Below are 17,312 nucleotides of genomic sequence, written 5' to 3'. Positions count from 1 at the left end.
TGAAAGGCTATCTTTCTTCCACTGAATTGCTTTTGTGCTCTTGCCAAAAATAAGTTGGTCCTATTTGTGTTGGTTTGTTTCTGGGCTGTCTATAATGTTCCATTGATCTATGTATCTATCCCGCCACCCCGTCTTGATTAATGTAGCTATATAATAAGTCTCAAAGTTGGCGGGACTGATTTTTTCTACTTTATTCTTCTTTTTCAAAATTGTTTCAACTATTTTAGTTTCTTTTCCCTTCCATATAAATTTTAGAATAATGTTTATATCTACAAAGAATCTTGCTGGAATTTTGATAGGCATTGCCTTAAACATGTTTATCAATTTGGGGAGAATTGACACCTTTACTGTGTCGAGTTTTCCAACCCATAAATCCAGTATGTCTCTCTGTTTATTTAAATCTTTGATTTCTTTTCTCAGCACGGTGTAGTTTTAGGATTATACCTATAAATTTTTTTTTGAAAAATTGTAAATTTTTTTTTCTTTCGTTGTCTGCATGTTCATTACAAGTATATAGAAGTACAAATGACTTTATGTTTATCTTTTATCTTTGCTAAACTCACTGATTAGTTCTAGGAGTTTTTGGTAGATTCTTTGGAATTTTCTATGTAAACCATCATGTCATCTGCAAATAAGAACAGTTTTATTTCTTCCATTTTGATCTGTAAGCCTTTTGTTTTCCTTTCTTGATTTATTGTTATGGCTAGAACTTATAGCACTATGTTGAAAAAGAGCAATGAGAGATGAATTCTTATCTGGATTCCACTTCTAGGGGAAAAAACCATACAGACCTTAATGGTTAGCTGTATGTTTTTTTGGTAGCAGCTCTTTATCAAGTTGAGGAAGTTTCCCTCTATTCCTATTTTTAAAGACTTTTTATCATGAATGGGTGTCAGGTTTTGCCAAATGCATTTTCTGCATCAGTTGATATGATCCTACAATTTTTCTTCTTTAGCCTCTTAATACAGTGGATTACATTAATTGATTTTTGAATATTCAACCAGCCTTGCATCCCTTGAATAAATCACACTTGGTCACAATGTATAACTTTTTTTTTATTTTTATTTTTATTTATTTTTTTTGCGGTATGCGGACCTCTCACTGTTGTGGCCTCTCCCGTTGCGGAGCACAGGCTCCAGACGCACAGGCTCAGCGGCCATGGCTCACGGGCCTAGCCACTCCACGGCATGTGAGATCTTCCCAGACCGGGGCACAAACCCATATCCCCTGCATCGGCAGGCGGACTCTCAACCACTGTGCCACCAGGGAAGCCCTAGATTCTGTTAATTTATGGTGTTGTTGAGTTCTTCTATATCCTTGCTAACTTTATGTGTAGTTTCTGTCAGTTGCTGAGAGAAGGATGTTGAAGTCTCCAGCTGTCATGGATTTGTCTGTTTCTCCCTTCAGGTCTATCGTTTTTGCTTCATGTATTTTTCAGCTCTGTTGTTTGGTACATACACACTTAGGATTGCTATGTCTTCTTAGTGGGTTGAACCCTTTATTGTTATATAATGTCTGTCTCTCTCACTGGTTATTTTCTTTGTTCTAAAGTCTGTTTTATCTGATATTAATATAGCCATTCTAGCTTTCCTTTGATGTTTGTGTTACATCTCCATTTCTGTCCTTTTGCTTTCAGTGTGCCTATATCATTATATTTGAGGTGAGAGCCTTATAGACAGCATGTAGATGAGTCATATTTCTCAATCCACTCTGCCAATTTCATTGGTATTTTTTTTTTTAATGCTTGGCTTTTTTTGTTTGTTTATTTTTATTTATTTATTTTTGGCTGTGTTGGGTCTTCATTTCTGTGCGAGGGCTTTCTCTAGTTGTGGTAAGCGAGGGGCCACTCTTCATCGCAGTGCGCGGGCCTCTCACTATCGCGGCCTCCCTTGTTGCGGAGCACAGGCTCCAGACACGCAGGCTCAGTAGTTGTGGCTCATGGGCCCAGCAGCTCTGTGGCATGTGGGATCTTCCCAGACCAAGGCTCGAACTCGTGTCCCCTGCATTAGCAGGCAGATTCTCAACCACTGCGCCACCAGGGAAGCCCCATTGGTATTCTTTTGAAGTTTAATATAATTATATGTTAGGGCTTAACTCTACCATTTTATTATTTGTTTTCTGATTATTCTGTTCTTTTATTTCTCTGTTCTTTTTTTTCCCTACCTTTCTGTGGGTTCCCATGGAGTATTTTTTTAGGATTGTCTATAGTGCTTTGATTTCACTATAGTGTCACTTGAACACTTGTACAGTTCCATTTTGATGTATCTATAGTGTCTTTGAATATATCCATAATGTTTAAAATTTTTTCTGTAGTGTTCTGTATAACATTTTCAATGGTTACTCTAGGTATTACATTATGTATACATAATTTATCATAATCTACTGGTGTTGTCATTTTACTAGTTCAAGTGAAATGTAGAAAACTAACCTCTCTTTATGTACTTTTACCCTCTCCCATTTATAGTCATCCTCAATATGTTCCCTGCATACACATAGAACTACATCAGACACTGTTATAGTTTTTGCTTCCACCCTCAAACAAAATTTAGAAATTCAAAAGAAAGAAAGCCTGTTGCACCCATATTTTTGCTTACTGTGTTCTTTCTTCTTGATGTTACAACATTTCCTTTCCTTTAGATATCTTCCTGTAGCCATTCTTTTGGGGAATGTCTGCTGGTGACAGATTCTTTTAGTTTTCCTTTATCTGAGAACATCTTGATTTCTTTTCATTTTTTTTAACATCTTTATTGGAGTATAATTGTTTTACAATGGTGTGTTAGTTTCTGCTTTATAACAAAGTGAATCAGTTATACATGTACATATATCCCCATATCTCTTCCCTCTTGCGTCTCCCTCCCTCCCACCCTCCCTATCCCACCCCTCTAGGTGGTCACAAAACACCAAGCTAATCTCCCTGTGCTATGTGGCTGCTTCCCACTAGCTATCTATTTTACATTTGGTAGTGTATATATGTCCATGCCTCTCTCTCACTTTGTACCAGCTTACCCATCCCCCTCCCCATATCCTCAAGTCCATTCTCTAGTAGGTCTGCGTCTCTATTCCTGTCTTGCCCCTAGGTTCTTCATGACCATTTTTCTTATTTTTAGATTCCATATATATATATATATGTTAGCATACAGTATTTGTTTTTCTCTTTCTGACTTACTTCACTCTGTATGACAGACTCTAGGTCCATGCACCTCACTACAAATAACTCAATTTCGTCTCTTTTTATGGCTGAGTAATATTCCATTGTATATATATGTGCCACATCTTGTTTATCCATTCGTCTGTTGATGGACACTTAGGTTGCTTCCATGTCCTGGCTATTGTAAATATAGCTGCAATGAACATTGTGGTACATGACTCTTTTTGAATTAAGTTTTTCTCGGGGTATATGCCCAGTAGTGGGATTGCTGGGTCATATGATGGTTCTATTTTTAGTTTTTTAAGGAATCTCCCTTCTCCATAGTGGCTGTAGCAGTTTACATTCCCACCAACAGTGCAAGAGGGTTCCCTTTTCTCCACACCCTCTCCAGCATTATTGTTTGATGATGGCCATTCTGACTTGTGTGAGGTGATATCTCATTGTAGTTTTGATATGCATTTCTCTAATGATTAATAATGTTGAGCATTCTTTCATGTGTTTGTTGGCAATCTGTATGTCTTCTTTGGAGAAATTTCTATTTAGGTCTTCTGCCCATTTTTGGATTGGGTTGTTTGTTTTTTTGATACTGAGCTGCATGAGCTGCTTGTAAATTTTGGAGATTAATCCTTTGTCAGTTGCTTCATTTGGAAATATTTTCTCCCATTCTGAGAGTTGTCTTTTCATCTTGCTTATGGTTTCCTTTGCTGTGCAAAAGCTTTTAAGTTTCATTAGGTCCCATTTGTTTATTTTTGTTTTTATTTCCATTTCTCTAGGAGGTGTGTCAAAAAGGATCTTGCTGTGATTTATGTCATAGAGTGTTCTGCCTATGTTTTCCTCTAACACTTTAATAGTGTCTGGCCTTACATTTAGTTCTTTAATCCATTTTGAGTTTATTTTTGTGTATGGTGTTAGGGAATGTTCTAATTGCATTCTTTTACATGTAGCTCTCCAGTTTTCTCAGCACCACTTATTTAAGAGGCTGTCTTTTCTCCACTGTATATTCTTGCCTCCTTTATCAAAGATAAGGTGACCATATGTGCGTGGGTTTATCTCTGGGCTTTCTATCCTGTTCCATTGATCTATATTTCTGTTTTTGTACCAGTACCATACGGTCTTAATTACTGTAGCTTTGTAGTATAGTCTGTAGTCAGGGAGCCTGATTCCTCCAGCTCTGTTTTTGTTTCTCAAGATTGCTTTGGCTATTCAGGGTCTTTTGTGTTTCCATACAAATTGTGAGATTTTTTTGTTCTAGTTCTGTGAAAAATGCCAGTGGTAGTTTGATAGGGATTGCATTGACTCTGTAGAGTGCTTTGGGTAGTAGAGTCATTTTCACAATGTTGATTCTACCAATCCAAGAACATGGTATATCTCTCCATCTATTTGTATCATCTTTAATTTCTTTCATCACTGTCTTATAATTTTCTGCATACAGGTCTTTTGTCTCCTTAGTTAGGTTTATTCCTAGATACTTTATTCTTTTTGTTGCAGTGGTAAATGGGAGTGTTTTCTTGATTTCACTTTCAGATTTTTCATCATTAGTGTATAGGAATGCAAGAAATTTCTGTGCATTAATTTTGTATCCTGCTACTTTACCAAATTCATTGATTAGCTCTAGTAGTTTTCTGGTAGCATCTTTAAGATTCTCTATGTATAGTATCGTGTCATGTGCAAACCGTGACAGCTTTACTTCTTCTTTTCCTATTTGGATTCCTTTTATTTCTTTTTCTTCTCTGATTGCTGTGGCTAAGACTTCCAAAACTATGTTGAAGAAGAGTGGTGAGAGTGGGCAACGTTTTCTTGTTCCTGATCTTAGTGGAAATGGTTTCAGTTTTTCACCCTTGAGGATGATGTTAGCTGTGGGTTTGTCATATATGGCCTTTATTATGTTGAGGTAAGTTGCCTCTATGCTTACTTTCTGGAGAGTTTTTATCATAAATGGGTGTTGAATTTTGTGAAAAGCTTTCTCTGCATCTATTGAGATGATTATATGGGTTTTCTCCTTCAATTTGTTAATATGGTGTATCACATTGATTTGCGTATATTGAAGAATCCTTGCATCCCTGGGGTATGCCCCACTTAATCATGGTGTATGATCCTTTTAATGTGCTGTTGGATTGTGTTTGCTAGTATTTTGTTGAGGATTTTTGTATCTCTGTCCATCAGTGTTATTGGCCTGTAGTGTTCTTTCTTTGTGACATCTTTGTCTGGTTTTGTTATCAGAGTGATGGTGGCCTTGTGGCATGAGTTTGGGAGTATTCCTCCCTCTGCTATATTTTGGAAGAGTTTGAGAAGGATGGGTGTTAGCTGTTCTCTAAACGTTTGATAGAATTCGCCTGTGAAGCCATCTGTCTTTTCATTTTTGAAGAATATTTTCACTGGGTAGAGGATTCCAGGATTCCACTTCATTCTGGCTTCCATCTTTTCTGATAAGAAATGTGCTTTCATTCTAAGTGTTTTGCTTCTATAAGTAACATATCATTTATCTCTGACTGTTTTCAATATTTTTTCTTTGTCATTAGTTTTCAGAAGCTTAGTTATGATGTGTCTTGATATGAATTTCTTTGAATTTATTTTGAGTTTGTAGGTTTATGTCTTACCAAATTTAGGAAGTTTTCAGCAATTATTTCTTCAAGCACCTTTTTTTTTAGCCTCCTTTATCCTTGCTTTGCAGGACTCTAATGACATAAATATTAGCTCTTTTGCTGTTATCCCACAGCTTTCTGAAGCTCTGTTCTTTTTAAGTCTTTTTTCTCTCCATCATTCAGATAGGGTGATTTATATTGTTTTGTCTTCCTGTTCAGTGATTATTTCCTCTGTGTTTCCATTCTGCTCTTGAGCCCTTCCACTGAGTTTTTAATTTCAGTTTATTGTATTTTTAGTTCTAAAATTTCTATTTGTTTCTTCTTAGATTTTTTTTAAAATTAATTAATTTATTTGTTTTTATTTTTGGCTGTGTTGGGTCTTTGTTGCTGTGTGCAGGCTTTCTCTAGTTGCAACGAGCAGGAGCTAGTCTTTGTTGCAGTGCACGGGCTTCTCATTGTCATGGCTTCTCTTGTTGTGGAGCATGGGCTCTAGGTGTGCGGGCTTCAGTAGTTGTGACATGCGGGCTGTAGAGTGCAGGCTTAGTATTTGTGGCACACAGGCTTAGTTGCTCCGCGACACGTGGGATCTTCCCAGACCAGGGATCAAACCTGTGTCCCCTGCATTGGCAGGTGGATTCTTAACCACTGAGCCACCAGGGAAGCCCTCTTCTTTGGATTTTTTTATTTCTTTGGGGATTTCTGTTTTTTCATTGTTTCAAGCATGTTCATAGTTGCCCATTGAAGCATTTTTATGATGGCTGCATTGAAGTCTTTTTCAGATAATTCTAATATTTCTGTCATTGTGGTGTTGTCATCTGTTGCTTAATTTTGTATTCAATTAGAGGTCTTTCCGGTTCTTCATTTGATGATTTCTTTTCAGTTGAAATTTGGACATATATAAAACTCTGGCTTTTCTTTAAACCTTTTGTTTTATCTGATTTTCTCTGGTACCACTCCAGAAGGAAAATTGAGGATGCCAACTTGTTCCTGCCAGATGAAAATAAAAGTTCAGTTTCACCACTCAGCCTCTACCAAAACCTAAGGTGGACACGGCTTCTTCTTACTGCTGGGTGAAGGTCGGAATTTCAGCTCCCTGTGTGGTGCCCCCTGACACCATGGTGAGGGTAGTCTTGTTACCCCTGGGTGACAGTGAAAACACTGACTTTCATTAGGTCTCTTCTGACAATACTTAAGCATGGAGGGGAGGAGTGCCTCATTACTGCTGGGTGGGGTTGGCAGTCCAGGCTCGTTGCGTGGTCTCCACTGACACTGTTAATGGAGGTCTTATTACTGGTCAGTGGGGATGAAAGTTTGTCTCACCACTTAGACTTCTCAGGAAGGGGGATTGAGATGTCTCATCACAGACTCACGGGGGGAAGTCTGTGTTCTTCACTCAGCCTTTGGTAATATGGGTGGGGGTGGTGCCCCATTTTTTTCTGTGGTGTTTGGCTGGAAATGGCAGTTACTATCTAAAAGTTTCCTGTCACTAGGCTGTCCCTTTCTTGGTCCTTTGGCTAGAGAGAGCAGGCTATTGTTGGGGTATTTTTGTCTGCACCTGTTGATATTGCCAGGTTGCCGGCTTCTTCAGCTGTAAGTTTAGGCTATATAAAGCAAAAAGAAATTTCAGGGAACTCAGCGGTGTGTCGTTTTCTGGATTTCAAGATCCCTAGCTAGTGTCTGTCTTTCCACCTTTTACAGTCTTCTTATGCTTGTTTTTGTAATGTCTGGGGTTTGTAGTTATATTTAATGGGAGGAATAGGAAAAGTACATCTACTTCATCTTCCTAGAAGCAGAAGTTCAATTGATTTTTGACAGAGGTGAAAAGGCAGTTCTGTACAGAAAGAATAGTCTTTTCAGCAAATGGTGTTAGAATAAAAGAGTATCAAAAAAAGTGTTAAGTGAAAGAAATAAGTTGGAACATATGTATTATATGCCACAATCCATTTTTCAAATGACATAAAAACGGGACTTACATGTAATTATGTTTGTATAAGTGAATGTTTGTGTGTATTTGGTTATATATAGAGAAAGCTTAGAAGAATACACACCAAATTGTGTATTTAATAAACAAGATAGAGAATAGTATGTATTCTCTCCTTCCGAGATACCAACGACATAAATATTAGATGTGGTTATTGTCCCATGACCCTAGGATTTCATGATCCTAATTTTGCTTGAAAAAGAAGATTTTTAAAATTATACATGATTGTATTGTTTCGTTTCTTAAGGCCTGGAATAGTACCCACCAAACAGTCGACATTGATTTGCTTTAGGAATTAGAAATGAAATATTTGAATTTTTTACTTAATGTACTTAGTAGACTTGAAATCTGTATTAAAAGCATATAGTACTTTTATAATGTTTTTAATGAGTAAAAATAATCAAGAAAGGGGACATTGTTACAAAAAAAGTGCAGTATCCTAACAGTGAAATTCACCAACCAACAACCAAAATCAAAAAATGTATACATACCATATTAGTATATAAACTGATGGTGACCTGATTCTTTCCCCTCAACACACAGGAATAAATGAAGAAGAGGAGAAGAAAAAAGCAAAAAGCAAAGAGAAAATCAAGTTGAAAAAAAAAAGGAAAAGGTATTTTTTAACATTTTTTTTAAAAAAGCAGGACTATGGATCTAGATGGATTATAAAATTTTATTTTTCATGTTATAGTCCAGTTAATTTAATATTATCTTAATGAAAGTTAGATGTTCAGTTGTTTCTGAAAATAACAAAATCCTTCATGTCAGGAATCAAAAATAAAGTCAGCACTCAGCCACCTTAAATTTTCTTTTTTGGAGCAAATCAAGGTATAAATAAATAACAGCCCCGCCCGCTTTTTTTTTTTTTAATCTTTATTAGAGTATAATTGCTTTACAATGGTGTGTTAGTTTCTGCTTTATAACAAAGTGAATCAGTTATACATATACATATGTTCCCATCTCTTCCCTCTTGCATCTCCCTCCCTCCCACCCTCCCTATCCCACCTCTCCAGACCATCACAAAGCACCGAGCTGATCTCCCTGTGCTATGAGGCTGCTTCCCACTAGCTATCTACCTTACATTTGGTAGTGTATACATGTCCATGCCTCTCTCTCGCTTTGTCACAGCTTACCCTTCCCCCTCCCCATATCCTCAAGTCCATTCTCTAGTAGGTCCGTGTCTTTATTCCTGTCTTACCCCTAGGTTCTTCATGACATTTCCACCCACTTCTTTTATGTATTCTATTTGTATTCTAGAATTTTTAAGTTTTAGAACATAAGTTAAGTTTTTAATTGGACGTATGTCTAAATTCTTCACATATATATTTTGTCCTCATATGTATGAATTTGGAGCTTAAATATTTGTATTCTTAAAATATCATTGCCATGGCTAAGAAATTAATTTATTAATAGGATTTATGTACTCATTTGTCATGCTGAAGATACCTTCAGATCTTTCAGAATTCTCATCAGCCACCTATGAATTTTTACTATCAACTCTTTTAACAAAAACTGGTTAAAGAAATTGATCAAAAGACTTAAGAGGCAACTTCTTCCTTGGTTCATGAGTGCACTTTCATTTACACTAGAATAAACATGTACACATAGACACTTTTTAGGGCATTTAGCAGGTAGTAATATCTAGCTTGGACCTTAGTTCTCTGACAGCAGGTTCTGCACATCAGGTGTTGTCACTTTGTGGTTTTTATAGAGCATGTAATATATACATTCTAACACCCTCAGCTACTTTATAAATTGGAAAAGTTAACTCACTTTCAGGTGTTGGGAGTTAATAATGTTTAAGAACTAACACAGGAAGGTAGAGCTCAGTGTATTGTGTAGTCTGATGAGTGTATTGTTTAATCATTTGCATTGGCACAGCATGTGGATTGCTTACAGGAGAAGTGAGATTTTCTGTTTTCTTCCAAATTTTCATGTACTGATTTTAGAGTAACATATTATTTACTCAAGCCTCTCTACCTTGGGCCTCACCCACCTCAGACAGGGCCTGAAATTAAAAGAACTTTTCTAAGTACACTTAGCAAAGGTAATGCCACCTGATGTGGTTGCTCTGCCAAAGTGTAACATTCTGCCTTAAAGAGAACCCAGGTCCAGAAAGCCAAAGAAAAAAGTGCAGGCTGAGAAGCAGCGCTGGTTAGAATGTAGAGGTCAAGCAGGTCTTTAAACAGGAAAGTAGGCAAGAGTTGAGAAAAGAGTTGAAGAGAGTGCAAGAGAATACATGAGAAAATAAGCTCAGGAGATGGCCAGAGTCTGAGAAGATGGACAAGGAAAAGGAAGGAACACAATGTTACAGAAACGGGGGGAGGCTGAGAGTCCCTGATCAAGGAAGGCAGTCAAGGAATTCTCAGTGAGTCACTCTACAGACACAACCTTGTAGTCTCATGTTGTTTACTTTGCCTTCTACTGTATGTCTTTTACGTTTTCTTAGTTTGGGTTTTAACTTCTAATGTTTAGATCACTCAGCTATCTCTGGGATGCCTTTTAGATTTTAAATTAACTCAGTTTCTGTTCAGTCACACATATTTGGGGTCTGGATAGTGTTGCACATCTTTTTATACATCTCTTAAGAGAGATGGGGTTTTTTGTTCGTTTTTTGTTATTTTTCATTAGAGGAAAGAATTCTACAGTTTATTCTCCCAATTTAGTATTCGAGTAATATAAGAAAAATAAAGTATAATGATAAGTTATTCTCATTCATTTATATAGAGTATACATTTAAAAGCATTCTTTCTGTAACTAGTGAAAATTATTTCAGAATGCAAGTGTTCATCTGTATCACTCTGCATGTAAAAGAATCAAGTACTTGAAAAATAAAATAAAACAAAAGTGCTTTTATTTTGCTAATTTTCAGCTTTCATTCATTTATACGGAGGTACAACTGTAGCCCTTTTTATATAATTGTATCCTTTGTGGCTCTTTTAAGAGAATATGCGAACAAGTTATTATATACACAAGTGAATTGTGTATATAATGAGGGTTGGTAAATGACATTTTCTTTGCCTTATAAGAAAGATTTTGAAGGGTACACAGGATGAAAAACTGAAAATCACAGAAAAATTATTTCATCCTTACTGAATTTAAAACTCATAACTAGAACTGAGCAGAATAGAGACATTTGTTTTGTTAGTTTCTCTGGCTAAGTGGCAAAAACTCTGAATACCGTATTTTAAGAGAATACAAATATATAAAGCACATTTTGTTTGAATTCCTTTATATTTATACTCCCACCTTATTCCAAGAAGGATTTAAGGCAGTTCAAATTCCATTTAAATGTACCCATCAACCATAAATACAATTATCAGTCAGCATGCATTATTACTCATAGGTCTTATTCATCCAGTTCCACTGAAGAGGACACTTCAAAACAAAAGAAACAAAGATATCAGAAGAAAGAAAAGAAAAAAGAGAAAAAGAGTAAGTCAAAAAAGGGGAAGCATCACAAAAAGGACAAAAAGAAGAGAAAAAAGGAAAAGCATTCCTCTGCCCCTAATAGTTCTGAAATCTCCAAAAAGTAACTGAGACTTTGGCCTGACCCATTAAATTTAAAAATATGGTTTTGAAAATTATTAGACTTTCCTTGAAATTTGCTATATAATTATGCTTGGCAATAAATCACAGCCTTTTCCATATAGACATTTTTTCATATATGGGGCCATTACTGTCTGGCAGTATTTTAATGTACTATGATTATAGAGTATTGAATCAGTCTTATTACCTGATAGCCATGCCCCAAGTATGGATATTTGTGCAACAAAACTCATCGTTTTTGGTATTCCTCTGTGTGTGTGTCTGGCTAGTGTTATTACTTTATAAGTTGATTGTAAATGGCTTTACTACAGTCAACACAGGCAATATACTTAGCAGTTAATGAGTACTGCTGAATTAAGTGTCCACCTTCCAGTGTTAAAGTGAGGTAGGGGATAATGCTTTGCGCTTGACACTGAAAATTTTCATAGCTTTATATCCTATGATAATGTATAATGAGAGTGAAGTTTTTCACTGTTGTTTTTAAATCTTGGCTTTTTTTGGATGTCACAGGAGATGAAGCTGCTTTATTGGTCTTGACTAGAACTTTTTAAATGAATGGCATCAGCAGGAAGATGATAATGAAAGTATTTATAACAAAATTTCACTGTTTTCTGAGATGCAGAGTTTCTAGTACCTGCCTCCTTGGTTTTTGTAACAAAATATTTCTTCCTTGCTTAAAAAGACAAGTCTAGTTCAGCCTACTTGTAGGTCTCATAGAGATGATGCTGTGTTGGGCAGGATTTTTAAGATAGACTCCTGGGTTGTTTTACAAATATGCCATATTGGCATGTCTTAAAGAGTTACCTCAAACACAGAACTTTTTATTTAGGAGGATAACAGCTAAATCTTCATTAGAACTGATTTTTATTGTATTCGGTCTGTAAATTTTATGACGCTTGTTTCTATGAGTAATGTGGAAATTTTTTATAAATGTGAACATACATATATATTTGTCTGAAATAATTTGTAGTTTTGAAGCAGGTTTCCACTGAATTTATGGTTTCATAAATGACTAGTTTGGGGTGTTTCTCTCTTTGACTTCAATCATAAACCTCAGGAGCAGTGACAAAAATTTAGGATTAAGAATTTTATTCTGTATTTTTTAAAATTTAAGAGTCAGGGAGTTACATCATGAAAGCCTTTATATAACAATGGAAATTTTATATGAGTTAGCATTTTCAAACACATAGTTGTAGATATAAATGTTTCTACATTTTTTTAATTTCTCAGTGATACTTGGATATCCCTTATGTCCAATAAGTTAAATACTTATTGTAGCAGCATCGAAAGTCAACTAATTATCATGGTACAGCACCAAAGATTGTAAGTACCTCACTGTGGTGCAGTTATAAATTTTCAAATTGGTAGCCTACAGACATGGCTGCAGGTGAATTCATTATGATGAAATCAGGTAAGTACACATAACCTCTCAGGCTGGAAAGGTGTACTGATTCTTCCTTCACCCAGCACTCCTATCTGGCATGACCTCAGTAAGACTGGGAGAGCCTCATAACTCCTCTTAGCATATGCTTACCTTGTACAGATTCTAGGGAAGCTACATCCACATCCCTTTTCTAACATTACAGCCATGGAAGTGCTCACACTTGTAGCTTTTCCATAACCTAACTTAGTCCTATGGCCTCCTTAAAAAGAAATCCTTTTGTTTAAATAGCTTAGTCAGTTATTTGGAGAGAAACACAGAGCTACTAGGTTTTTAAGGGTTTGTTTTGCCTTTGCTGTAGTTTATGTATTTTTGAAAACTATATTTTAGGAAAATACAATCCTTTGGTTATCAGTATGAGAAAAATAAGTAAAAAAAAACTTTAAAAAATTATTAGAAAATGCTACATGCAAACATATGGTCTCCTATTGAGTGTGTAACATGGTTAAAAATAATTGTAGTGACACAAGAGTTGATCCAGTTATTTGTGAGTTTTACTTCTGTTAATTGTAGAGATAATAAGTTGGCTTATCAGATTTGTTATCTGGATGCTGAGACAATCAGTGGCTCAGGAGAGTTATATAAAATTCAGGCCTCATTACCTAATAAGGGTTCGCAAATTAAAAGATTTTAACGTTCAGTAATTTTTTTCCCCAGAAGAAACTCTTGGAATTATTCTTGAGTAAATTTCCCATAGTCTGAGAATAGTTTATGAAAGAGCTCATCTGAATAAAATTCATGTATTTTTACTAAAGTAATTTTCTTCTGAAGTGATCTTGTTATTATTGGGTTTGGATGCAAATCTCACTAATATATTGTAGGAGAAAATTAGTGACATTTCCTCTCAGGCAATATGTAGCATAAGGAAAACTGAACTTAATAGTAAAAATCCAAAAGTCCTAGTTGTCCGCGCTTCCATTGAAGGGGCAGGGGTTCAATCCCTGGTCCGGGAACTAAGATCCCGCATGCCGCACGGTGGCCAAAAACACAAGTCCTAGTCGTTCTGGCTACCTGTGTGACCTTCAACAAAGTAATTTACCTTCGCTGGGCCTTGATGTCTTTCATCTATAAAATATTGTACCAAATTATCTCTAAGATCCCTTCTAGTTCTTAATATATATGATTATCAATACTTCAAATAATATTATTTTAGAAATTATTTTCATTTAGAATATAAATTATTATATTCATTTATAAATTGTTACAGATAAGCAGGTAGCATTCTGTAAACTGTAAAAGTTGAATTTATTAATGTAACTGTTAAACACATGTTACTTCTTTAAGCAGATAATTAGTATTTGGTTCATATCCTTACCACCCAGTGTATGTTATTTTCACTAGATGCAGACAGAATTTATGTTTAGATTTGTATCTGTAACCTGATTATCTGAATACTTTGAGACTATTGCTTTTAGGCTGATGGACCTACGCCCCATACAGTTCCGTATTTCTTTTCTCCATATCTTCTGTTGGCTAAAAGCTCTCAGAGGGATCCCCAGTTCTTCATACTTAATACATATCTGTTTACATCTTTGGTTCTTTGAGGCTAAAACATCAGTGAGTAAAACAACTGTGTGTGTCTGTATTTATGACTCATTCTGTCTAAAATTACATAGGCCTAGGTTACCTTCAATTAAACTAGATTGAAGAGTTATCAATAATAGTCTTGTTAAATGCCATTGGGTCCTTTCTTCAATAAACATTTACTGAGTGCCTAGCATGGCAAACACTATGTTAAATACCAGGGATACGGAGATAAATAAGACACATTTGCTTCCCTGAAAGGAATTCACAGTTTAGTTGGTAGGAGAAACAGCAGAACTCATCATTAGATATTAAGTGCAGTAACTGGGTTTATAGAAACACACAGGAATACCTAACATAGTCTGGAGAAGTTAGAAGAGGCTACCTAGAAAAAGTAATGCCTGCAGTGCATTTTGATTGAGGATGAGAGTGGGAGTTGACAGAATGAGTACAGTGAACAAAGCCCACAATAGAAAAAGCTGGGGCGTGTGTGTCAAGAATTATAAGCCCTGTGTGGGGCAGGAGTGGTAAGAATCGAGACCACCATTCTAAGTTCTCAGGTACAAGAGAAGGAGGTTTTATGTTCCATCTATGGGAGCTTGGCCTTTATCTCTAAGCAAGAGACGCCATTAGAGAGTTTTAAGGAAAGAAATGACTTTTATTGAGGTTTGGTTTCATCCATTTCATAATCCAATCCCACAGGTTTTAAAGGATGAAATTAGTCTCATTAAAAGCCCACATAGAAAATAATTTGAGTCTTTGATAGTCTATTATCTGATCTCTTATTCTAGGCCCACTTTTCTAAGTTCTGATTTCTAAAAATTACAGTCTTCTGAAAAGCTACTATATTCTTAATCAGACCCATCCCCAGAATTACATGCAAATGTACATAATTTGAAATGTGTTTTGCTTTTAATTTTATTTTAGGTTATTTTTGACTGACAGAATATATTGTGTTGTTATGTTAGTATTTTCAGTCGATATAAATCCTTTAGAATATATTTTTCAAGGCAGACCGTCGTAATTTGGTAAGGCTTCTTTTAATATTTTTAATATTGATTTGACTATTTTAATATTTAAATCAATATTACGAAGTGCAACTCCTTCAAAGTCACAGTGACACACACCAGCTGGTCTACTAGATAGCCCTGTTGCTCTCCCCCAGGTTTCCTGGCTTGGCAGGGAGCGCTCCACAGATTCCAACTGATACTAAGTACTGAGACTCAATTTTCCTGGGCAGTTGGCATCCAAGAACAGTAGGGTTTGTTAGGCCAGCTCAATGATAATTTCACTTGCGAAGCCCAGGATCTTCCGACCTCACTTGTCTCCTCCCAACTCCTCTAAAATTTTGCAGAGCGCCAGAGAATTGGGTTGCCTCTTGTAGAGCACAGCCCGTGATGCATGCAGCCATGCCCAGCCCCAGTTTGCCTGTCCCACAGGTTGGGAAGAGTCTGGGGAACCAGGAGCATTTTGCTGGCCCTGAGTCTCTAAGTTTCCTGCTGCTTGTCTGGCCTCTGCTCTTCCCCTTGAGCAACAAAAGTAGACTTACCAGTGCCTTAACTAACTTCCTCAACCTAGATTTTCACCTGAGGCAACATCTAATCAGTAATATAATTATTAATATCTGTGTATCAAGATAGCCAATTTTCTGGGGGTTTTTTATCAAAGCTGGATAAAAGATGAAGAAGTACCCACACTTTATGTGCTTTCACAAAAATAGATGAAAATTCTTTGCTTTTATGACCACATGTCATTTTTGTAATGGAAATGTTTCAACTTTCAGACTTCACACACACTCTGAGCAATTTTAATATTTAAACATTGGCAATACTGTACTCTTTTTGAATGTGAAATCCAACACTGGCAGAAGGGTGTTGCAATAATGATCTGGAAATATGCTGTCAGTGTAGCCACATGTGGCTATTGAAATTTAGATTAATTAAATGAAAATGTGTCTCTTCAGTTGCACTAGCCACATTTCAAGTGCTGAGTAAGCCACATGTGGCTAGTGGCTACCATGCCAGACAGTGCAGATATAGAAAGAACATTTCCATCATCACAGAAACCTCTACTGGACAGCACTGGAATCCCCAGTTCTTAGTAGAAATTTTGACAGGCTAATGGCCAAAAGTTTCTAACCCTGAGTTTGCATACCTGAGAGCCATAAGGCATTCCTTTCTTTTCCCCCAGCAGACCAGAGAAGCTGTATTTGACACATTTTGAAAGGCTAGTCTTCTAACTACAGAAACTTTGTACAATACGGTAGATGTGTTCAGCAGAGCCAGCCTAAAATTAATTTTTTTTTCCTATTGAATTCCATTATAGGACCAGGTCTGTGTTCTTATAATAGAAATCACACTTATGAATAAAAATCTTTTAAAACAATTTTAATTTGCAGAAACTGTGGTTTTATTTCTAGATGTCTAAGTGATACCACTGCAGTAGCCTTAGGTTGGACCAGAAAACTAACTTGTTTGTTTTATAACTTTCATTCTAGAAATTCCTTAGGAACTTTATCAGTGAAGGATTTTTGTTATGGTTATCCCTTGCAGAAAATATTTATCATGCAGATTATACATAGTGATACATTTTGTTATTGAATGTTAGTTTTTATAAAGGCAATAATACAGCAAATCCCCTAAAAAAGGCATAGGTTGATTTCTAAGAGACTTAAGAACACACCACTTCTCATTCATAAGGCCGCCCCCCTCCCCGAGATTTACTTATCTAGTACCATCTCTTATAAAAATAACTGCCTCGAGGTGTGAGAAACTTGTGAAGTGCTGGTAATGTGACATAAACTTCTCATTGTTCTTCACTGACATAGGTGTGCTTATCTTGTTATTGATAAATTCTATAATTTCTCCTGAAGTATTAACATAATTTCATGTAATGTAGAAACATCTTAATTAGCAAATAAAAGTAAACTTATGCACATGGAAATCTATCAGAAACCTTAGTGGGTGTTTAATAAATTAATTGAATGATCAAAACTGCAGCTGTGTCTTGCTTTGTGCGTGGTGAGTTTTTGAAAAGTATTATTACAAACTGTATTTGAAGTGAACTCTTTATTTTTGTTGCTCC

At 36.0% G+C, this 17,312-nt stretch overlaps 1 protein-coding gene across 2 annotated transcripts in view; it reads left to right on the top strand.

Moving 5' to 3' along the window:
- The window catches only part of SREK1IP1 (SREK1 interacting protein 1), a 61,854-nt gene extending 44,633 nt beyond the window's left edge, over positions 1-17,221 (top strand). Inside the window, exons 4-5 of one of the 2 annotated variants that reach the window (XM_030844176.2) lie at positions 8,255-8,327; positions 11,061-17,221. In XM_030844176.2, coding sequence (XP_030700036.1) covers positions 8,255-8,327; positions 11,061-11,250 — 263 coding nt within the window. In that variant the 3' untranslated portion in view covers positions 11,251-17,221. Of the gene's footprint in view, positions 1-6,689; positions 6,811-8,254; positions 8,328-11,060 lie in introns of those variants that run through there. The other variant, XM_070045141.1, reaches the window with a different exon arrangement.
- The last annotated feature ends 91 nt before the right edge of the window (positions 17,222-17,312 follow it).

The sequence above is a fragment of the Globicephala melas genome, chromosome 3, assembly GCF_963455315.2.
Source record: "Globicephala melas chromosome 3, mGloMel1.2, whole genome shotgun sequence".
NCBI classification, from domain to species: Eukaryota; Metazoa; Chordata; class Mammalia; order Artiodactyla; family Delphinidae; genus Globicephala; species Globicephala melas.
This window is presented reverse-complemented; position numbering and strand designations above follow the sequence as displayed.